We start from the raw sequence: 23780 nt of genomic DNA on the forward strand, positions 1-23780 counted from the left end.
GTGGCGGTTAACTGGCCTCATGGGAGTAGATTACCTGAGAACCCTCTGTATGCCTGGGAAGCACACCAAGCAAATCATTAAAACCATGTCGGGGTTCATTATTACCTTTTTTTATTAGAAAAGTTCACAACTTAGGGCTCTACATATCGTATATGCCCAATAAATGGTGGTCAGTTTGGATTGATCAGTAATAATGCCAATAGTGCACTGATGGGTATTTTGTAGATAAATACAGTTTCAAAATAAACAATCTGATTCCTTTTCATAACATTTCAAGTACAGTGAGAAAACCATGGAGATTTTGTTTTGTTTCCCTTTCCAGGGCAGAGGAAAGCAGTTCTGGACTGGATTTAATAAAGAAACCCATTATCTGAAGGGTCATGGGAATGGTCTGATGGAACTCCAGTAAGTCTTTCCTAAAAAGGAAATAGTAGATGAATTAGGGTATTAATTTGAAACAAGTGGTACTCAAGCCTCCTAGTGTATGTGAACTTTAGAGTGATTGTGTATTGGACAGCCCACGACCCATGGCCTTGATTCTGTGGTTAGATTTGGAGAGCTCTAGATCAGTGATAGCAATATTGACTTAGAAAACCACAAACTAACATCATCTGTATTGTATTGTATTTTTTATTTATTTTGTTAAACATTTCCCAATTACTTTTAATCTGGTTCCCAGCTAGGCAAGTTTGACACTTCTGTGTTTTCTACTCTTATTGTATTGATTGGCACCAGGGGAGGTCAGGGAACTTAGCAACTTAGTCTTGTCTATAACTTATCCCATAGGGCCTTCACCAATCTTTGGAGCCACTCTTTGAAAATTTCAAGGAGTATTAGAACTTGGAGTGAAATCATAAAACCATGTCTCTTGTTAAGGGGTCCCTTGGGTGAGCTCCAGCAAGACCTGGAAGATAGAGCTGTGTACTGGCCACAATAGCCATCTTCAGGTATTTGAAGGGTTGTCTTGGGAAAGACTTGTTGTGATTGGTCACAGATAGCTGAGCAATGGGTGGAAGATGTAAATAGGTTAATATAGACTGCATAAGGAAAGTCTTCCTAGCAGACTTATCTACAAGTAAAATGGGTCAGAAGGCAAAGAGTTCCTCTTCACTTGAGGTGAAAGCTTCTTGTTGAGAATGTTTCAGAGAGAGGGAATTCTCAGTGAGAACCCAGTTGAATTGTAGCCTTTGAGATAGATCCCTTCCAATTCAAGATAGTCTTTTTTTTCCCCTTCATTGAACTAGCACACTGTAGGTGACACTCTTCCCTCTTTGTTGCTGAAGCAAATAGTTTCTCACGTGGGTATATACGTTCCCTTTAACCCTCTTCCTGTTTGTTCCAGTGCTTGCCTCATTTGGAGAAAAAAAATGGGACCATTATGGTATAGTGGAACGTACATTGGAGTAGAAATTAGGAGACCAGAGTGGGCATACCTTTGCCCCGTGCACCCTTGCTTACTTCCTTTGACCTTCATTATTTCTTGTAAAATGAGGGGATTTTGAACTACTTTTAGGAGCCATTCCATCTCTACCACCCTATGATGCCCTAATAAAATACATTTGATACTAAAACTTGTGAACTTACACTGGAAAGGATCTCAGGAGATAACTAGTTCAACCTCCTTATTTTGCAAATGAGGAAACCAGGGCCCAAGAGAATAAGTGACTTATCCAAGGTCACACAAGTGTTAATTGTCCCAGTGGGATTTAATCACAGGTCTTCTGGTTCCAGAGCCATTGAGTTCTCTTTTCACCGTGTGTTGCAGGCTCATGTTACCATTTTGAAAAGCTGGCAAAACTCAGGTTCGATTTCATGGTAAGCAAGAATTTATTGTATGTGTAATGAAAGTAAAAAACAAAACAAAACACCTTTTAGTTAAACTTCTCTGTTCTTGATTTATGCAAATAGTGTGACTTTTCACGTTAAGACTATTTAAAAGCAAAAACACATTCACAAAGTGAGTGTAATGTAAATAAGAAATTGTGGTAGTTTCTCTACCCTTTGTATCTTGGACTAATATTAATTGTTAAGGAATGCTACGTTTAATCCAAAATAATTTAATGGGCTAATTTACTTTTCATTGTTGAAGGAAAATAATTAGTATTTTATAGTTCTTATTATTAAATTTGATTTCTTTGAGACACTGGAGAGACTTACTTGGAAAATTCTGTCCACCTTTTTCTGATTTTGGTTCTTCTTTTCTGCTGTTGCATGCTTACTGTGTGTTTGTTTGCTTCCACGAGGAATCTTTGATGCACCTAAATGTAAAGGACATAATGTTCTCACCATAACCTTGGAAAGCAAGAATCTTCAATTGGTTGAATAGCAATACTATTGTTTTTTGCTTTGGATCTTTATAGGAAAAAACTTGTAATAAACTCTTTCAGTTCTCAGAAAGCTTAAAAATTTTTGGGTTTGGGCAGCAGTTTTATTTTGCAGATGGAGAAACACTTGCATAATAGTTTAGTTGACTTGGCAAGGTCACATATGGTAGCAAAGCCAGAAATAGTATTCTGTCTTGTATCTCTGTCTTTACTCCATTAACTTATTTATATTTACTTTCATAGGAAAATGTTCTACCATTTCTTTCAGGTTATTGTTGCTTCAAAAGATGAGAAAGCTTGCCTTTTATTTTTTCTATTCTTCATGCTTAAATATTAAGCCATGTCTGTATTCTTATTTGTTTTATCTTATAATTTTATCCAAGTTAAAATGTGTTTTTATCTTGAATACTAACTACCTGCTTCTTTTTTTTAGGCTTTTATATAATGAGGCTTTTACAATGGCTAATGACTCCTTGGAAGGTTTCCATGAAGTAAACCTAGCTTCCCCTACTTCACCAGATCTTCTTAGTGTATATGAGCCAGCAACTCAGGAGCAAACTACCTCACCAAGTGTTATCTACCGGCCATATCCTCTATGTGCAACACCTGTTCAGCCTAACACATTAAATGTTTCTGACCTTCCCACACAACCTGTTTATTCATCTCCCAGACATTTAAATTGTGGAGAAATATCAGGTATTAGGTAGGTAAATAAAAATACTTTTTATTTGGACTTCTATAAAATACAAAGACAGTCTTGAGTTATTACATTTTAGATTTTCATTTTCTAAAGCACTATTGTCAAACTCAGAAAACTGGGCCACATATTAACTCAGAAAACCGCAAATTAAAATCTATGTTCTGCTGTGTTTTTACTTATTTTGTTAAACATTTTTCCATTACATTTTAATCTGGTTCTGCAGCAGATTTTAATATATGAGTTTGATAATAGAGAATTATCTACATAATTTTATATAAAGTTATATGCAAATATGTTAGCCAAATTCTGGTTTTACTGTTTCTTATGTGCTTAAAATATAAGGCCATGTTATTTTTGTGTATTAAATTGTATTTTTTCCTTTACAGCATCCACATTGCAGACTCAGTACCTTGTTCCACTTCTGGAGTCACTGCTGGTTTAACTAAACTGTCACCCAGAAAGGATAGCAACAGTGCTGAGAGAGAATTTTTACAGGATGCCACAATAACAGAAACTTCTGATAGCAATGATGACTTTTTTGGATTGAGTACTGATAGTCTGTCTCGTTTACGGAGCCCGTCTGTTCTAGAAGTGAGGGAAAAGGGTTATGAAAGATTAAAAGAAGAACTTGCAAAAGCTCAGAGGGTAAGGAAAAAAAAATCTATCCTTTTGTCTTAGATATAACACTCTCAGTTATTTATATTGATGAGTGAGGGGGACAGTGTGGTGGAGGTTTCACAAAGAGAAGTCAGTATAGTCTTGTACTTATTCATTATCTTTGTACTTGCTGAGCAGTGTTTGGGAGGACCTCATACCAGCTTGATCTGCCAGACCTGATGGATTGAGTAAATATTCATGTGGTGTGGACTCAGTCAGAGAATTAGAGGAACTGTTCAGTCTTCATTCTTTAGGTCTGCAGTATTTTTAAAAGTTATAACACTTTCAGTGTTCAGACTGATTTGAGTTTTGTTGAATTTGAGCATGGCAACTTTTCCTTTATAATCTGCTACCATTTACTTTTACTATTAAGATTTCCTCTGTGTTAAGAGTAAATATTTTGTCCCTAAATTGGTGTCCATATCATATGATTATATGAAATTTCAATAGATTGTTCCCCTGGTTTTCATTCATGATCAGATTTTATAGTGCTACTATACTTTGTCCATTCTGCAGTTCTCCATTTAGCATTTTCTTTCGTAATGGACATTAATTTCTTTGACTTTGATTTTAGATTTTTTCGTATATTTCTTTCAAAAATGTGTGAGATAGTTGTGTTTGCTACTTTCTGGAATGGTGTAAAGAAAATGTACTGAGAGTCTAAATTCTGTTCTTGGCTTTGCTACTGATGATCATACAGTTGTATGATCTTAGGAAAGAAGACACTGAATGTGTCTGAGCCTTAGGCTCCTCTCAAACTGTCAGTTATGGATAGGTTTTGATCTCTGTCAGAGCAGGGAGGTCCTATGATAGATCATAGATCATTCACCTTAAGTCGGTCCATCTACCTGCTTTGGTTGGGAGTGATACAGTGATGAGATTACTAGTCACAAATGTTGAATCCTTATATATCTAATATAATAATGTTCCTGCCTATAGAATTTATAATCTTTTTAAATAGTTTTACCTAAATTGATTTCTTAAATGCAGGGTTGGAGGGAATATTTTTTAAAATCGTAGTATCATGGCTTCCTAAGGTTGGAAGGTACATCAGAAGTAATCTAGTCCAATCTGTTATCTGATTGAAAAAAAAAAGTGTGCCTACTCTATATCTTGTTTTTTTCTCTGGACTTAAACATACTAATTTTTAATAATGGCATATTTTTGTTAATCTTTTTAAAGTCTGTGTTTCACATATTTGAACCTCACTGCAGTGCTTTGAGGTAAGAATTATTATTCTCAAATAAAATTTGATTTAAGGAAAAAATATTATTCCAATTTTGCAAACCAGGAAACTGGATTTCTGAGGTTAACTGTCTTGTCCCTGATCATATAACTAAGTGTCAGGTGGGATTTGAGTCTTGGTTTTCCTGCCTCCATTCCCAGGGCTCTCCACTTTACCACTGTTTTCCTTCAGTCTTTCACTGTCCTGATGAGCTTTATTGGAACACTTTCAGATTTCTCAGTGTTCTTCCTGAAAGGTGATTCATATCATAGCACATGAGTCCAGTTGTGTCTGATGACAGCAGAATTCAGTAGCACTTTTACATCCCTTATTCCACATATTCTTTTTCTTTTGATGTGAGATGAGATTGTATTAGCCTTTTTTGCTAATATTGTGGAATGTTATTGATTAACATTGTGGAATAATACTGAATTTGTATATACTCTACTAAATCCTCCACGTCTTTTTCACATGAACTGTTGTCTCATAGTACTTCTCCTATCCTCTCCTTGTGTGGTTGATTCTTTTTAAACTCAACTGTACTACTTCGTTTGTCCTAATTACAGTTCATCTCCTTAGAGTTAGCCCATCATTATAGACTCTCAAGATGTTTTTGGATCCTGCTTCTGTCATCCAATCTGATAATTATCTCCCACCCCCACCTCTGTGTCATCTGCATTTTTGATAATGCTTTCTGTGCCCTCATCTAAGCTACTGATAAAAATGTACAGATCGTAGTCAGAACTGATCTCAATTGCATTCGACCTATGACCTCCTTGTAGTTTGGCATGAATCCATTTATTAATTGCTACTTTTTGGGTGTGATCACACAAACAGTTGTGATTCCAATTAACTGTAACATCTACTAGTCCAATCTGTCCATCTTGTCTGCAGGGGTATTATTAGAGTCCTTGTCACATGCTTTGCTGAGTTACAGATGTACTACATCAATGGCATCCCCTTGATCTAACCATGTCCAGAAAAAAGAGATTTGTTTGATATGCTCTGTTGATGATGAGTCCATGGCCAGCTCCCTGTTTTTGTTCTGGCTTCTCAGTCTGTGTATTATTCTCTTTGATGGAGAAAGTGGAGGCAAAAAAAAATTGAGGAGCTATGCTCTGTCTCTCCAGTTTGTTATCATTGTCCCATCCACCGCAGGTACTGCTTTGTTCTGTTTTTCTGCTCCTTCCCTGATCTTCCCCGCCTTCCTCATAACCTTACCAATGACTCAGACTCTTTGAGTTGTCTTTCATGGCCTCAGGTCTTTCTGAATATGACCCATCCTTACACTATACTCAGAGGACCATGCCACCCCTGTCCAGGAGCCTTTCACTGTTGTATTTTAAACTATTTCATTACAGTCTTAGCTAGCTTGTTAACTTTTTAAGACTCTCCAAACTGAAATCACCCACACTCTTAAAATCTGGGTCCCAGTTCCATGGGTAACAACTGAGGGCTGTATAAGTAAAAATAAAATAATGCGTGTTATTTTATTTTTCTCCCTTCTCTGATAGGGAAATATGTTCATATCACTATTTTAATGCATTAAGAGCAAGAACTATAAACTTTTATTCAACCAGTAATGAAAAACTAAGGTATATTTTTAAATGACCAGTTAAGGTAGAAAGAAATATTTATCAAATATTCATCGAATGCTTGTGGTTTATAAGATATTATGCTAGGTCAGTATTGGTTGTGGGGTAGATAAAAATAAGCAAAGGACGCTGTTTTTGTCCTGCTGTAGTATAACTGATGCTTTAGTAAGACAAAGGAAAGAGAGAACAGGAAAGAGAAAGAGAGGAGGAGGAAATAAAAGGGAGATGCTGAGATGAGAGAAAAAAACAGCCAATCTCAGTAAACAGCACAAAACAAAAACCAGGAAGTTATGGTAGAGAGGAGTAGGCCATACCCAGAAGGATGTGTAGTAAGAGGCCAAACATTTCCTGCACCCTAAATTTAAGATGAGAGTGAACATGCGTATTTTTCCTATAAAGCTTTCCCCTTCTCTGTACCTTCTAATCCCAACTTCCTTATTTCACCCACTTCTCTGTCCTGTCAGAGATTCTGTTTCTCTTCTTGCTCTCCAACTTCTGAGTTTAGTTATCTCTTCCGATCATCTCCTTAGAATCTTCTTTCTGTAAATATTGTAGGATTTAGCACTGAAAGAGATTGTGAGCATCTAATCTTGGCGTTCATTTTAAAATACAGATTTAATCACTTGCCAGAAGTCACATAATTAATAAATAGCAGGTCACAGGGTTTGAACTCAGGCCTTCTGAGTCCATCTCCATTGACCTTTCTGTATACCACATGGACTGTAAGTGATTTTTGCTTGTGTCTGAGAGTCACTATATTAAGTCTGCTTCTTTTGTTGCTCTTGAAGGAACAGGGTAGCTAATGAAAACTGATGAAGTTGAAGATCTAATCTGGCCTAGGGGCCAGAGATTCCTGTATTCTTGTGGATTGGGAGACTTAAAATTATTTATTATTCATTTATGTGAATAGCCATTTTGAATTAATGAAACTTACCAAAATATGACCTATCTTGACCTATTTCCATGAAGAGGTGGCCCTTCTCCTTACCAAGGTAAACCCCTGCCAGGTTCAGATGATCCCATTCCATCTCATCTACTTTATGGATTTCTTTTTTTTTTTAATTTAACTTTTAACATTCATTTTAACAAAATTTTGGGTTCCAAATTTTCTCCCCTTTTGTCCCCCCCCCCCCCAAAACACCAAGCATTCTATTTGCCCCTATCACCAATCTGCTCTCTCTTCTATCATCCCTCTCTGCCCTTGTCTCCGTCTTCTCTTTTGTCCTGTAGGGCCAGATAGCTTTCTATACCCCTTTACCTGTATTTCTTATTTCCTAGTGGCAAGAACAGTTGTTCCTAAAACTTTGAGTTCCAATTTCTTTACCTCCCTCCCTCCCCACCCCTTCCCTTTGGAAGGCAGGCAATTCAATATAGGCCAAATCTGTGTAGTTTTGCAAATGACTTCCATAACAGTCATGTTGTATAAGACTAACTATATTTCCCTCCATCCTATCCTGTCCCCCATTACTTCTATTCTCTCTTTTGATCCTGTTCCTCCCCATGAGTGTTGAACTCAAATTGCTCCATCCTCCCCATCTCATCTTCTTTAGCATATTGCCGGCTCCATCATACCTACTTGCTCACTTTCTTCTCTGCTTGTCACTTCCCTGCTGCCTATAAATGCCCATTTCTCCCCCATCTTCAAAAATCACTCACTTGATTTGTCTTTTGCCTCTAGCTCTCCTACCCTTTGTGGCTAAACTTCTTGAGAAGACTGTTTAAAATCGATAACCTCCACTTTCCTTCTCAACTCTACATTGTGGTTTCTGACTTTATTATTCCACTAAAACTACTCTCTCCAAAGTTAACAGTGATCTAAAGATTTTTTTTTTCATCCCTTCTCCTTCTTGACCTCTCTATAGCCTTTGACACTGTCCATTACCCTCATCTTGATACCTGGTTTATGTGTAGGTGAAGGATAGAAAGGCACCTTAGGGAGAAAGTGACAAGAGAAAGACCCTAATTTCCCTAGACCCAGTGCTCATTTGTTGTAAGACTTGGTACCTACCAGCCCAGATCAGGGGATATACCCCTACCCCATCTCCTGGGGCCAAGATCAATATTGTTACACATACACCAATTGCTGTGGAGGCAATTCTCCCATATTTTGAGAAACTCTATAGTAAGCAGGCTTTCCCTTTGAGAAGGGGAGGTTGACTTTTTTTTCCTTTTCTCTCCACATTTCCTTGTTTTGGATTGGGGAAAGCATGTACCAAGATAGGTAATCTATTAGAACTTTATAAATGATGTTTATTTGTTAAATTGTATCTGATACATTTAGAAGCATCAAAGAATGACTATTGTTTTAATTTCTTTGAACTGTGCCACCTCACTGGGAAAGGCATTCAAAAAGGATAATGCTCACTAAACTTTCTTGAATCCCTGGATAGCTCTCCAAAAGTTAGGTCTTTGAACTTTTCCAGACATCCTCCAGTAGGTTTGCTGAGGACAATAACTGTTAAACTGAGGGCAAAGTGTCAGGGTGGGGTTCCATTGGTTAATGAAATTGGGAATGAAAACCCCCTGGATAGAGGCTTGTGGACAGTAGTATTAAATACCCTTAACCCTTCAGGGCTTTTCTAAGAACCTTGAGGAAAGAGGTATACAACTTCCCTCTGAGGACCCAACGTGCTAAAGTCTGTGAGTGCTGGCCAACACAGAGCCTTTGCTTCAGCGTTTTTCAGCAGAAATAAGTATTCATAAAGCAGTATATTTGGGGGAATAGATTAGATAAATATGAGTTCTTTTGGGCCATGTTAAGTTTGGAATACTTAAGGTACATTCAGGTGGAGGTGTCCATATGGCCATTAGTAAGGTAGAAGTGAGCTTAGGAGAGAAATTAGGTTTCTGTACATATATTTGGGTGTATTCATCTTCATTTTTACTTGTAATTTACTTATAAATATCATGCCTGTTAAAGAATGTGTCTTGAGTAGTAGGGTAGGGATTTGGGCACCATTTACTTCTTATGCCAGTTAAAATCCCTAGTGGGTGTGAGAGTGATACCTTCAGCATAGTGCCTGTTTGATTATTTCAGAATGGGAGCTGGGGTAAGTCACTTTTGAAAAATAAATCATTGCAAGAAATGTGTTGAGGCATAAATCTTCTTGGAACATTTAGAGTAAGTTTAGAGTAAGATGGAGGTGTTAGGGCCTGTGCTGGTTTTGCACTTTAAATTATACTCATGCATATTGAGTGATATCCAGAGCAGAGGGTAGAGTAAAAGCTATCTTCTGGTTGTTCTTGTGACATTAAAAAATTTGGGGGAAAGGGGAAAAGGGATTATTCTCTTATCATCTGACATTTAACTGCTCCAGTGCTAACTATTTTAACCAACATGAAGTTTGCTTAGAGGTCACCAGTATTGCTCATTAGACAACCTTTTTAGCTTTTATTAGTGGGACATTGTGGTATATATAGTAGGAAAAAGTGCTGGCTCTGGAGTCAGGAGAGGTAGCTCCATATCCTACCTGTAACACTTACTACCAGTGTGCTCTCTCCTCAACCATGCTGGTTCAGGGGAAGTGTTTGGGGAGAAGCACGTATTCTTACTTATATTGCATAAATTCCCCTGAACCTTTCTTTCTTCCTCCCGGAGAGCCACCTTTCACAACAAAGATTATTTTTTTTTTTTTAAAGAGGAACAAGAAAAAAATCAAGGTCCCTTGTACGTGTTCAGAGTAACAAGAGAGACATCTTGTCATATGTCTCTTCTTTGGGGGACAACTTTTTTTTTTCATAATTTAAGAGGTTTAGTTTCAGTTGTTTGGGTGGTGTTCTTTCCATTTACATTGTTGTAATCATGCATATATTTTTAAAATTAATGAATTTATTTATAGTTTTCAACATTCATTTCCACAAAATTTTGAGTTCCAAATTTTTTCCTCATCTCTCCCCTCCCCCACCCCAAGACAGCGTGCATTCTGGTTACCTCTTCCCCCAATCTGCCCTCCCTTCCCCTTATCCCCATCTCCTTTGTTTTCTTACAGGGCAAGATAGGTTTCTATACCCCATTACCTGTATACCTTATTTCCCAGTTGCATGTAAAAACAATTATAACACTCATTTTTAAAACTTTGAGTTCCAACTTCTCCCTTCTTCCCTCCTCACCCATCCCCACTGAGAAGACAAGAAATTTGATATGTCCTATACATGTGTAGTTATGCAAAAGACTTCCATAGAAGTTATATTGTGAAAGACTATATTTCCCTCCATCCTATCCTGCCCCCTATTTTTTCTATTCTCTCTTTTGACCCTATCCCTCAAAAAAGTGTTTACTTCTAATCACCCCCTCTTCCCATTTGCCCTCCCTTCTATCGTTCCCCTACCCCACTTATCCCCCTTTCCCCTACTTTCCTGTAGTGTAAGATAGATTTTCATAGCAAATTGAGTGTGCATATTATTCCTTCCTTAAGCCAAATGTGATGAGAGTAAGGTTCACTTTTTCCTGCTCACCTCCCCCCTCCATTGAAAAAGCTTTTTCTTGCCTCTTTTATGTGAGAGATAATTTGCCACATTCTATTTCTCCCTTTTTCTTCCCCATATGTTCCTCTCTTACCCCTTAATTTTTTTTTTTTTAGATATCATTCCTTCCTATTCAACTCATCCTGTATCGTCTATCTATATGTATATAATTCCTCCAACTACCCTAATACTGAGAAAAGTCTCAAGAGTTACAAATATCATCTTTCCATGTAGGAATGTAAACAGTTCAACTTTAGTAAGTGCCTTGTGATGTCTCTTTCCTGTTTACCTTTTCATGCTTCTGTTGATTCTTGTGTTTGAAAGTCAAATTTTCTATTCAGCTCTGGTCTTTTCATCAAGAAAGTCCTCTGTTTCATTGAATGATCATGTTTTCCCCTGAAGTGTTATACTCAGTTTTGCTGGGTAGGTGATTCTTGGTTTTAATCCTGGCTCCTTTGACCTCTGGAATATCATATAGCAAGCCCTTTGATCCCTTAATGTAGAAGCTGCTAGATCTTGTACTATCCTGATTGTATTTCCACAATGCCCAAATTGTTTTTTTCTGGCTGCTTGCAATATTTTCTCCTTGACCTGGGAGCTCTGGAATTTGGCTGCAATATTCTTTGGAGTTTTCCTTTAGGGATCTCTTTCAGGAGGCAATCGGTGGATTTTTTCAGTATTTATTTTACCCTCTGGTTCTAGATATTAGGGCAGTTTTCCTTGATAATTTCATGAAAGATGATGTCTAGGATCTTTTTTTGATCATGGTTTTCAGGTAGTCCCATAATTTTAAAATTGTCTCTCCTGGATCTATTTTCCAGGTCAATGGTTTTTTCAATGATATGTATCACGTTGTCTGCTATTTTTTCATTCCTTTGATTTTGTTTTACAAACACATTGATATTTCATAAAGTCATTAGCTTCCATCTGCTCCATTCTAATCTTTAAGGAATTATTTTCTTCAGTGAACTTTTGACCTCCTTTTCCATCTGACTATTTCTGCTTTTTAGGGCATTGTTCTCCTCATTGGCTTTTTGGATTTCTTTCGTCATTTGGCTTAGTCTATTTTTTAAAGTGTTATTTTCTTCAACATTTTCTGGGTCTCCTTTAGCGAACAGTTGATTCATTTTTCATGATTTTCTTGCAGCACTCTCATTTCTCTTCCCAATTTTTGCTCTAAGTCTCTTACTTGATTTTCAGAATCCTTTCTGAGCTCTTCCATGGCCTGAGACCAATTCGTATTTTTCTTGGAGGTTTTGGATGGAGGAGCTTTGGCTTTGTTGTCTTCTGTTTGTATGTTCTGGTTTTCCTTGTCACCAAAGTAAAATTCTGTAGTCTGATTCTTTTTCTGGTTTTTGCTCATTTCCCCGGCCATTTACTTGACTTTTGAGCTCTTTGTCAAGGTAGTTCTCTGCTTCCAGTGGGGGTGGAGAGTATACTGTCAGCCACTTGATTCCCCTACAATTTCTGGGCCTAGAGCTCTAGAAACAGTGGCTGTAACTGCCCCTGCTGCCAGAGGTTCCCCCATCCCCTCCTTTGTCTACTGCCCTGGCGGGGGCTAGACCACTCTGCTCTCTCTCACTGGTCCTACAGGTTTTTTTCCACTGACCTTCCAATTTGTTGTCAGTGTTCTGGGCTTGTGAAGTCTGGAAACTGCCCCAGATGTGAGAAATTCAGTCCCCCCGAGGCCTGCTCAGTTCCTATCTGTGCCAACAGGGCCCACACTGGACTGCAGTCTGCTCCCAGCATGGCGCAATAGACATTTCCTAGCCACCTTCCAGGCTATCTTGGGCTGGAGATTTGTTTCACTTTATCTGTGGGTTATGCAGCTCCAGAATTTGTTTAGAGCCATTTTTTGTAGGTATTTGACTGGGTTTGGGGGGAATGCTCTAAAAAGTCCATGCTGTTACTCAGCCATCTGGTTCTGCTCCAATCATGCATAATGTTTTTCTGGCTTTGCTTACTTATTTGCATCCATTCGTGCTTTTCTTTATTTATCATGTTTTTTGTTTCTTATAGTATGGTAATATTCCATATCATTCATGTATCACAATTTATTTAGCCTTTCTACAATCGATGAGAACCTACTTTGTAGTTCTTTGCTACCACAAAAAGATGTGTATAAATATTTTCATTTATATGGAACCTGGGTCAAAGGCTATGGATTTTTTATGCATAATTCCAAGTTGTACCCATTTGTGGTTCCACCAATAATTCATTAGTGTGCCTGTCTTTCAACAACTCCTTCAGCATTGATTGATGGTCATGACATTTAATACATGACCTTGGTGTGCAAGTGTGCATGTTCAGAGATTTCTATTGGGCTCCACATTGAGATGCTCCCCTTTTTTTAGGAAAAGGGCATGAAGTACCTATTACTAGGGGCATTTTTTTGAAAAAGATAAAATGAATAGTAGCTGTCTTTGAAGTCATTCTTCCTTTGATAGATATACTGAGGATGTTTTAAACAAGATATATTTAACCTTTTCTTAAATATTTTCTACTAAATGAACACTGGACATCTTATATAGAATCAATGTTGAAGTGCTTCGTTTGAGATAAGATGCTAATTACTGATTTTTATACTCTAAAAACAAAAAAATTCCTGAGATGAATTTTAAAATATTTTTTTCCTCATCATTTGTGATGAGTTCAGCATTCTGTGCACTAGTTGGCTGTCACAACTTTGATTCAGGTTCCCTGCATGATAATGTAGGTCACCTAAACACATTATTTCTGCTTTTATAGTCCGCATAATTTAAATGACCATAATTATGAATTATCAACAGTGACTTCAGGCATCCTGGAACAGGTGTTCTTTGAGAGATGGTACATATCAGTGGCTCTGTCTGTGGGCTCATGGAGGTGGGCACTGTCTGTAGTCATGCCAGTTGCAGAGCATGTGTCTCGGATTCTTCATAACCTGGTGAACCATACTGTCTTTTGGCAAAGATACCAAAGTGTTTTGCCATTTCCTTCTCTAGTGGATTAAGGCAAACAGATTAAGTGACTTGCCCAGGGTCACATAGTTAATAAGTGTTTGAAGCTGGATTTGAACTCAAGTCTTCCAGATGCCAGGCTCAGCACTCTGTCAACTGAGCCATCTAGCTGCCTCTATTTCCCTAATTATCATCCCACAGATCTTCTATAGGGCACTGGAGCTTCTTTTGTAGGTCTTTTAATATTTTTCAGGTGCCAATACAACACAGGTGCTATATGCTCATTATCCAGTACTAGAGCTTGAATCAGTGTTGAGTATCAATGTAGAAAGACCTTTGTTCAAATTTTTGCTTTATACTCGTTATGATTTCTGTGACCTTGATCCAGTCACTAACCTTGGCTTTCTCATCATTTGCAAAATTATGAAGTTGAATTAGATGACTGTTGAGGTCCCTGCCAGATTTCAATCTGTGCTCCTGTGACTTTAGGAAACTTGCCTTCAACATTAGCTTTGTTCCCTCCTGCTTTTGTGACATGCCTTTCCTTGGCCCTTTAGGCGTTCCTTTATTCACAACCAAAGGATTCTGGATTAGAGTCTAGAGAGCTTGAGGGACTTGGCTAAAGCGGAGCCAGCGTTTGAGTCTGGCTCCTGTGGTTCCACTACATGGCCATTTACTTACTCCTGGTTGGTGAGCGAGAGTGGCTCATGCTGTAGCAGTCAAAGGAGAGGATGACTTCTTCTTGGGGCTTAATGCAGTCTCATCTTCCATTTCAGTTCTTTCTAGTTTCTAAGGGATGCTCTGTTGGCTACCGCTACCCAAGATGCATGTGTTACTTGACTAATTCCACAGTGGTTGTTTTCACATTATTTTTCTTGCATAGAACAGTGTTCTTTGTTGTGAGGAACCATAACACAGGCTTTTAAATTTGGAAAAGCTGAAAGACTCGAGCATCCAAAGTTTCTTTTCAATAAGGGCAGCAGTTTTTATTGTGTTCTTTGTGAGTTCACAGTCCAGTTAAAATTATTTATACATTTTCTTTTATCCGTAATATGCTTAAGATCCAAAAGTTCACAGCACAACTAATAAAAATTGCTGTGCAAACACCCTTTGAAAAGCATTCTTTTTGAGGCTTTGTGTCCAAGCTGCTTATATCTGAACAATAGGAATTTCTACTGTTTCTCCTGTGTACATGAGTAGGTCCATTTCTTGAACATCTGTGGATTTCATTGGAAGAGAATTTTTTCTTTAACTGTTAAATGTGGTTAGAAGAATATTGTATGCAAATAGAATTTAGAGAAAGCACCTTGCCATCAAACAGGAATCTTTTTTTTTTGGACTTTACATAGAATGTCAGTTTCGGCAGATGATTGAACAAAATCATTTTAGTTGTTTCACCTGGCATGGTCTTATGTGATTTTAATGTACATGTAGGAGATGCCTTGTCTGACAAGAACCTTTAAGACTCCATTTGCCCTGAGGTAAACTATTTTTAAAATTCAGTAAACATAGCAAGATCTTAGATTCTCTACTGCTCTTATTTAATTAGGTAATTATAAAGATATAGAAAAAAACTTTAAAATGCTTATCAGTTGCCTTCTCCTATTGCCACAGAGATAGATCATTCTCATAAAGATAGGAGAAAGAAGGCATGTTGTTTAATGGTTACTGATGTCATTTTAGGTCACTGGTTTTATTCTATTTGTTGTTTGTGATCCCTTCATGCCTCTTAAAGTTGTGTTGTCCCTTGCCAGGGATTTGTGTGTGTGTGTTTGTATTTGATTAGTTCTTGCCCCCTTTCCTGGCATAATATTCTGTGCTATGATCTTATTCAGGCATGAGCACATTTGACTTCTACTACTTATGAAGGTTCTACTTTTATTGTCCTTGAGAATAAATCCCATTATACACTTGGGCTATTCTATTTAATGTTGAACTGCATTTACGTACACTTTAACAATAAGTGACTTAGTTATACCTCACGCCAACCCTGTAGGCTTGTTTTCTCATTTTTTCATGCAATAATGATATTCTGATGTCTTCTAAATTTTTTTTTTGCAAATGAATTTGTTCTCTTAAGTCTGAATTGCCTTTGACTTCTCTGCTTTTCTATTTCACACAGGTATTAAAAGTTTTCTGGCTAAAGCAGATTTCCAAGGTCTCTTTTCCAACCTCCTTGTTGTGATAAGTGTTCTGTGTTAGTTAAGCTTCTTTAGGATACAGTAATAGAATCAGTCTTTACTTTTCTTCTTTTTCCATTTCCTAGAGTTGACTTCGTCTTTATCAGGTTATTTTGGTGCAACTTTAGTTGAATGCAGTGTATTCTTCTCACCTTTTGTGCTTTCTTCCCATTTTTTTTTTTTAATCTTTTTGGCTGTTGTCAGTCAGCTAGAATTTATGCTGCATGTGGTCCTGATGATGCACACTGTTTCTTGTTGTGGCTGTTGTACTTTTACTCATTTCCTGTCTTAATGATAGGACTCTTGATTTTATGACGATGTTTGTCCTCCATCAGGGTGTTTTCCAGTTTTTTTTCCCAAAGAAATATTCTTGGTATATAGCATTAAGTTTCTGTGTTGTCTGTGAATCTTTGGCTTACTTTATTTCTTATTCCCTAAACATATTCTCTAACATAGTTTTCACCATTCTCCCTTCTGTCTATTGTCTGCTTTCATTTTGAAGTCTGAGTATCGAAGTACACAGTGAGTTAGTTTGGAGACTCTTGCTAAGTTATTTAAATCAATAATCAGATCTTGAGCACCCACTGTAAATGGGTATTGTGTTAGTTCTGGGGGGATATAAAGACAAAAATGAAATAGCTTGTCTCCATGGAGCTTATATTCTATCGGGGAGACAATGTTTAGATATATAAGTATAGAAACATAATGTATGCAAAATAGGTGCAAGATAGTTTTGGGTGAGAGGGCATAGTCTTTAGGATTTCTCTACTACTTTAATTAGTGCTATAAATGTCATCCAAGCTGCTTTAATAAAAGTGGGCTAATTGTGTACACTCATCACAAGTACTTGAAAGCCATGTGACTATTATCCTGTTTATTGTGTTTCTTATTTCTTTCAACACATAATAAATCTATCTTCCACCCTTCTTTTTAAATGAATTGTATTTACAGCTTCTGATTTCATTTATAATAAGACTGTCCATCAGTATGGAGGTAGTTCAGTTCATTAAGGCATATGGCTTGTCATTCTCCTCTCCCATTTCCTTCTGCCTCTACTTGTTACCCAGTGGTCAATCAGATTCGAGCTGCAAACCCTGCTCCAAATTTAGTTTGGTTTTTGGATAAATGTCGTGGAATCTGCTCACCAGTCTGACACAAAATCTTTTCAGCCTTAGAGAACTCACCAAGTCTTGTGCTCTGATATTAGAACCTTTGAGAAGCCTCAGTGGGATGCATTTCTACATTATAAAGAGGTGCAGCATAGAGCTTCAGTGGAGAAAACGGGGAAAGTCAGAGTTTTATAAGATCGTCTTCTGTTCAGTTTCACTTGTAAGCACACTAAATGCATGTTTTTCACAGGAACTGAAATTAAAGGACGAAGAATGTGAGAGGCTTTCAAAAGTCCGAGATCAGCTGGGGCAAGAATTAGAAGAACTCACAGCTAGTCTGTTTGAGGTTAGCTGCTTTTTAGTTACTCTGTAAAAAAGAAATGTACATTCTTTTGGTTGTGGTGCATTTATTTGATAATTAATTAATTATAATTAATAGAAATTTTTTCAGGAGGTAAATGTTAGTAATTTACAATGGAGATGGATAATTTTTTATGAAGATTATTAGAAGCTGTAATGTAATCCAGTACACTTCTACACTTCCCAAGGTTTGTGGCTCCATCTGGGTATACTCTCTGCAGCTGCACGTCACCATCCTTAGATACATTAGTAGACTCTAACGAGTTGCTCTGGCAAAAAAACCCTTGCTTAGCCATCTGGTTGTGATCCTTTCTGGACTTAGCCAGACTAGTCCTCAGACAACAAATGTCTACTACACTGCCAGTTCAAAACTATACTATGCTGTTTTTCATTATTATTTTAGTGTGAGTTAGTTTATTAGATTGCCTGGATAGTTACTTTGTTTCATGGAATCATACCATTTTCTCAGGCAAGATTGCACATCATTTTTATTAAAAAAAAAAAAAAAAGAAACAATAGCTAGCCATGTTGAAAGACATTTCTTCAGGAAGAAGCTTAAGAATTGAATTGTGTCATATACATCAGCAAACTAGAAGAGAAACCGTTAGGTACAAAAGGATCCAGGTAACTGACTAGCTAGACTTGTCTCCAGAATGTAGAGCTCTTGTCATGAAACACAGTGTCACTAAGATCTGGCCGGCTTTAACAGTTGGACAGTGTCTTTCTAGGCACGGGAGTATACCCTTTGTGAGCAAGCAATAAGAGACAGTTTTAAAATAGAAGTAATTAAGCCAAGCTATCTTCTTCTACACTAGCAAGTCCTTGAAAGAAGACAAGAGGCGGGTAAATTAAGTAAATGGGAAGGGAGAGATTTACGGTGAGGTCTGTGATGAGTAAGACTTTTATAAAAAGATCAGGCATAAAACTGTTAACTAAAGCAAAGTTATAATTTTGAAAAAGATGTGCCAAAGCATATTCTCTAGTTGCCACCTATAAATACTGAAGAAAAAAAAAAGCAAATCGTAACTGTATTATATGATGCTAGGAAATTAAATTTCCGGTCTAGTAAACTGACATCCCCAAGCTTCCCATGAACAAAAGTGAAGAAGGTGGCCAGTCCATAACACCTTTTTGAAAGGAGTTGAGTAAGGGTGTTGTGAAAATATGTGTCGTGTGTGAGAGGATGTTGCAGAAAGACAGGCCTTCCCTATTTTTAGGTTCTATCTGTGACAGATAAATAACAACAGATGATCTCTATGATTGTATTATATGCTTCCTGGCAATGGAACTCCCCTGTTACTTTTTTATGTTACTTATATATGTGTATTTGCAAATATCACATATTATTTGTAATATTTCTGTGGTGAAGAAAATAGTATTCAGAACACACATGAATATGTATCAAAAATAGATTTTTATAGATTTTTTTTGGTGATCTCTTTTATTTTTTTCTCATTCTTGGAGACTTTCTGATTTTTTTGGGATCAGTGAATTGTTTTTATTATTAGGTAGTTTACATGCGTACCTTATTTTAAACACTTTTTACATACTTTATTTTCTCTGCCAGTAAACATGATGAGTAGTAAAATTCCTCCGTTTAAGATGGTTGTGAATAATGCACTTGAATGCTGAATCTAAACTTTGAATTTAAAAGCTGATCCATTTATATGTCTGTTTAGACTGGTTTTAATGTAGCCATTAGCTTTTTAAAGATTAGTTTTTGGTCATAACCCATTGGGGTGTATGTATGTGTATGTGTTCATATATACACACATACAAAAGCAGAGATCTAGTGCTCTAATCTTAAAAAGACAGGAGGTTGTAATATACTTCCTTTAAAGCCTTAAATAGCTAGTAATTTGAATTTACATATTATTTTGCTAAGCCATTTCTTGTTTATTATTTATCCATTCAGGAAGTATTTATTGAATGCCTACTGTGTGCATCACATTATTATTTTGCCCTTATAATAACCTTCTGAGGTACATAGAACAGGTACTATGATTTTACAGGTGGAGAAACTGAAGCTTAGAGAGTTTAATTGACATGTCCCTGGTTTCACTCCTGGTTAGTGGCAATGCTAGGACCAGAATCGAGGTCTTCTTACTTTTAATGTAAGTACACTCAAGAAAGGGAGCAAATTAGTTATTTATCTGTGGTACTAATACAAGAAGACCCTATTAATTAAAAACTAAAATGTCTTAGGTTCCAATGCACAATATAGAAAGTAGCCTTGTAGATCATTTCCTGACCTTTTAGACCTTAACATGCTAAAGCCTTTTAGACAGACTCATATCTATAAATTGCATCCTTATTCATGTTTTTATGTCTTTACTTGTTCTTTGTGCATGTATGTGCTATGTCTCATATGTGAAAGCTAATTACAAGTGATATGACTGCAAAATTGACACCTAGGCCATAACAGGATGTATTCTTATTCCTAACATTCAGTTAATTAAATTGATCCTATAAATTTTTGCATCTATTTATTATGTTTGTACCTTATTATTTTTATGTTAGATGCACAATTTGATATATTTGCTTATAGAGATACCTATTTTATAATCAGAAATGATTCCTAAAATTATGTACGCAGTTATACACTAATTCCAAAAGACGACATAAACTGTTTTCAGTATGCCTTTCCATATTTAGTACCTTTATCATGCCATAGTTGGCATTTAGATTTTACCCTTCTTTAGGTAAAAAGTAACATTTAAAGTTTTTTTTTAAAAAAACAAATCTTAAGAATTTTTTATTCCAAAATTTGCACTATATTATTAACATTTTGTAGGAAGCTCATAAAATGGTGAGAGAAGCTAATATCAAGCAGGCAACAGCTGAAAAACAATTGAAAGAAGCACAGGGAAAGGTAAGTTTTTGCTGTATTTAATGGTAGAAAAATGATAGAAATTCCCCAGGCATTTTAAGAGTAAAAGTTACTCTTTTCTAAAACTCCTTCATACATTTTACATGTTGCCTAAAAGGATGAAATAATCAGATTTTGTCATAAAATCTTCTATCAATATATGTGACTATTTACATCTATTGAGCACCTATTATGTACAAGGCACTGTATTGGTGTTTGATACTTGAAATCCGATCACCAACACAGAACAGAACAGAGACAACATCATTTATTTTGAGATGAACTAGAACTGATCTTGAGCTTTTAATTCTTTGGAAGTGGAACAAAACTAAAATTTTTAAAAATTTTTTTATCTAGATTTGTTGATTTTAATTAAAATCTGAAAGACAACTCAATCTAAGCCAGAAAAGAAAAATAATTAAAAAAGAGAGTTTATTTCCCTCTTTCCAGTATTTTGTATAATGTATGAATAAAATTAATGTCCTGTCCTTAGAGATGAAGCGTGTCTGTATTTATCAAAAAAGTATTTAGTAGATAAATAATTGTATTGCACTCTTTTTAAGATTGATGTACTTCAAGCAGAAGTTGCTGCCTTAAAGACACTTGTGTTGTCCACTTCACCAACGTCACCAATTCAAGAGCTCCCACCAAGCGGAAAGGCTCCTTTTAAAAAGGGCCATGCAAGAAATAAAAGTACCAGCAGTGCTATGAGTAGCAGTCATCAGGACCTCAGTGTGATGCAGCCTCTTGTCAAAGACTGCAAAGAGGTAACTGGTCCAGGACTGTGCGCCTGGCCCTTTTGACGCTTCTTAGTTTTCGTCACTGAGATGTCACTTAGGCTTTCTGCCAACAGATTCTGTGGTACACAATACAGTGTTTAAATGGGGGAGGCTATATGTAGAGCTGACTTCTTTCAGGGATTCTTCAGTCCCCTTCTCCTCTGGCTGACTTTGGAATACCACTGGAATCTTGGTAAGTTTCTGAGTCTTGCTATTTTAGTTAGGAAAAATCTTTACATTTTTTATGTTATGTAAATGAAGGGCGGTTGGCTGAGATTGTCTTGGATGGTAGTAATTTTATTGCTAGTGCTAAATCTTAAGATGAAAAAGACTTGCAGAATTGAGATTTCTTCAACCCACCAAGCTGTAGTGATTTTACATTTTGAATTTTTTTAAAAACTGGGGAGATGTGGAACTCTCCGAGTTTAGAGGTCATTTGGAATTAGCACTTGGGACCTAGATTAGAACTGTTACTCTCACATTAACCCTCATAGCCATTCCTAGAAAATGGACCTTGAAATGGACCTAGAAAATGTCAACTTGAGAGTTGTATTTTTGAAGCCACTGATCAGGTTTTTTAATTCAGTCCTTCGAGGGAGTAGGATTACTTTTCAGTTAAGTTTGCAGGCAGAGGCTAGTAGTTGAATAATCAAAGTTGGTGTAATTTCATTTAATTGGATAGCATTTTAGGGAAAAAAGGGTGATACTAATAATGAAAAAATACATATCCAACTTTATTTTTTTTTAAATTCATAATAGGAAATGTACAAAAAAAAGTCAGCATTTGGGCAATTCTAAGCATGGCATACAGCTTCAGAGTTTGAAAATAAACATTTTGTTGAATTTGTTGCATTGATTTCTGCTATACGTTTTAAATTTGCTACTCTTAATTTTGTTATATTTAGACTAAATTTTCCATTGTGTGGTGCATTAACTAATACATAGTACTGGCAACATTTGCATTCACATTACTGATTTTTATAATGTTTGAACATGCCTTATTTCTCCCGTTGTTTACTTAATGAGGAAGGTTATCTTTACCATTTTTTGGATGCATTTGCAAGGTTTTGCTTTTACTTTATGAATGCTTTGAAGTGCATAATAAGTATATTATATTTTAAGTATATATATGTATATTATCATTTAAAATAAATAATAAAATAATGAAAACTTTTTATTTAACATACATGTTGATGTTTTATAAAATTATTTCAAAAAGTATTAGACAAAGGAAAACTATAAATTTGACTTAAATCTTAGTATCTAGAACAGATAATAGGTAATACAAAACTTGTCCTTTTCCATAAGATACTATGATCACATTATGGCTTTAATGGAAACACATACGCAAGACAAAAGATCTCTGACTTTATTGTGTTCAAGCTACTTAGTTGAAAGCTTTTGAGGTGCTGTAACCTCACAAAATTTGTAAATGACTTCCTTAGGCCAGAAGCTTTCTCTGGGATATGTGGTTTTACTTTGGCCTGGTTGCCTGAAAGAGTTTTGTTTTGTTTTTTAAGAAAAAAATTTGCGAGTATATTTTCCCTTCACTTTAAACCAATTTTGGTCTTTTTTTGTGTGTATTTTGGAGCATCTTCTGGGTGCTTGAAAGCATGTTAGTGGAATGTAAGCTCTAGTAGGCTGTGCTGTGCTGAAATGGTTTTAGTATGCCAGCTCAGCAATGGATTAGTGTTAAAGGATCAGCTTAGCCAAGTTTTGGAAACCTCCTTATCAGAATGTTGGATACAACATGGTGTTTTGGTAGGATTTTGACCAAAGCAGGTCATGAAACACTCTACTAAGGCATGGAAATGTTGTTATATGTGTTGGTAAAGAGTAGTTCCCATCAGTGAAATCATGAATCTTTTGAAATGTTTGCAGGAAGTATTGTTTAACTTAGACATTTTCTACCTTGCTTTCTTTTACCTTTCATGATGATCTGAAGAGTTGAGGAATAGGGATGAAGAAAAAGATTGATTTCTACACATACCTCATAATGTTGATAATCAAAAGCTGTTAATTGTTGCTTTAGCATTACTTATAAATAGGTATAATTGGGAATTTGAATTTTAAAAAATGCTTTCTGAATTTATTTATTAGGCTGACTTATCTCTGTATAATGAGTTCAGATCTTGGAAGGATGAACCCACAATGGACAGGACATGCCCGTTCTTAGACAAAATTTATCAGGAAGATATATTTCCATGCTTGACCTTTTCCAGAAGTGAGGTAAAAATTTTTTTTAAAGTTTGAGTACATGGATGTATTGTAAAAATCTGGTATTGTCTAGGATTGTTCTGTGCTGTCCACATTTTTAATATATTATTTGCAGAAAACACATTTTTAATACAAATAGATAGCTTTAAAATGTTATATATTTGTTTACAAAATTCTCTGGATTCCGTCCTCCTTCCACTTAATCCATACAGATCCTCACAGGTCCTCCCTTCCTTATCTGTCTGTTTTACTCACAGTCTCATAGTAAGTTCTGAATTCTTGAATTCTGGCCTTCTTACTAATCTTGAGCAGATGGTCATTTGCATTGAAATGTGTGTCTGAGGGATGGAATGTTAAACGTG

General features: G+C 36.3%; 1 protein-coding gene across 6 annotated transcripts in view; it reads left to right on the plus strand.

Moving 5' to 3' along the window:
• Positions 1-23780, plus strand: part of RAB3IP (RAB3A interacting protein) — a 57660-nt gene that overhangs the window by 17430 nt on the left and 16450 nt on the right. For 2 of the 6 annotated variants that reach the window (XR_011977268.1, XM_072655364.1), the window contains exons 2-7: positions 2758-3027; positions 3411-3669; positions 17444-17539; positions 20348-20425; positions 20986-21189; positions 23302-23430. Coding sequence is in view for 5 of the 6 variants with exons in the window: in XM_072655364.1 (XP_072511465.1) it covers positions 2783-3027; positions 3411-3669; positions 17444-17539; positions 20348-20425; positions 20986-21189; positions 23302-23430 (1011 nt within the window). In the remaining variant the exon portion in view is untranslated. Of the gene's footprint in view, positions 1-322; positions 948-1765; positions 1816-2757; positions 3028-3410; positions 3670-17443; positions 17540-19599; positions 19668-20347; positions 20426-20985; positions 21190-23301; positions 23431-23780 lie in introns of those variants that run through there. The other 4 variants (XM_072655360.1, XM_072655361.1, XM_072655363.1 and 1 more) reach the window with 4 other exon arrangements.

Source organism: Notamacropus eugenii, chromosome 3 (genome assembly GCF_028372415.1).
Source record: "Notamacropus eugenii isolate mMacEug1 chromosome 3, mMacEug1.pri_v2, whole genome shotgun sequence".
Taxonomy (NCBI): Eukaryota; Metazoa; Chordata; class Mammalia; order Diprotodontia; family Macropodidae; genus Notamacropus; species Notamacropus eugenii.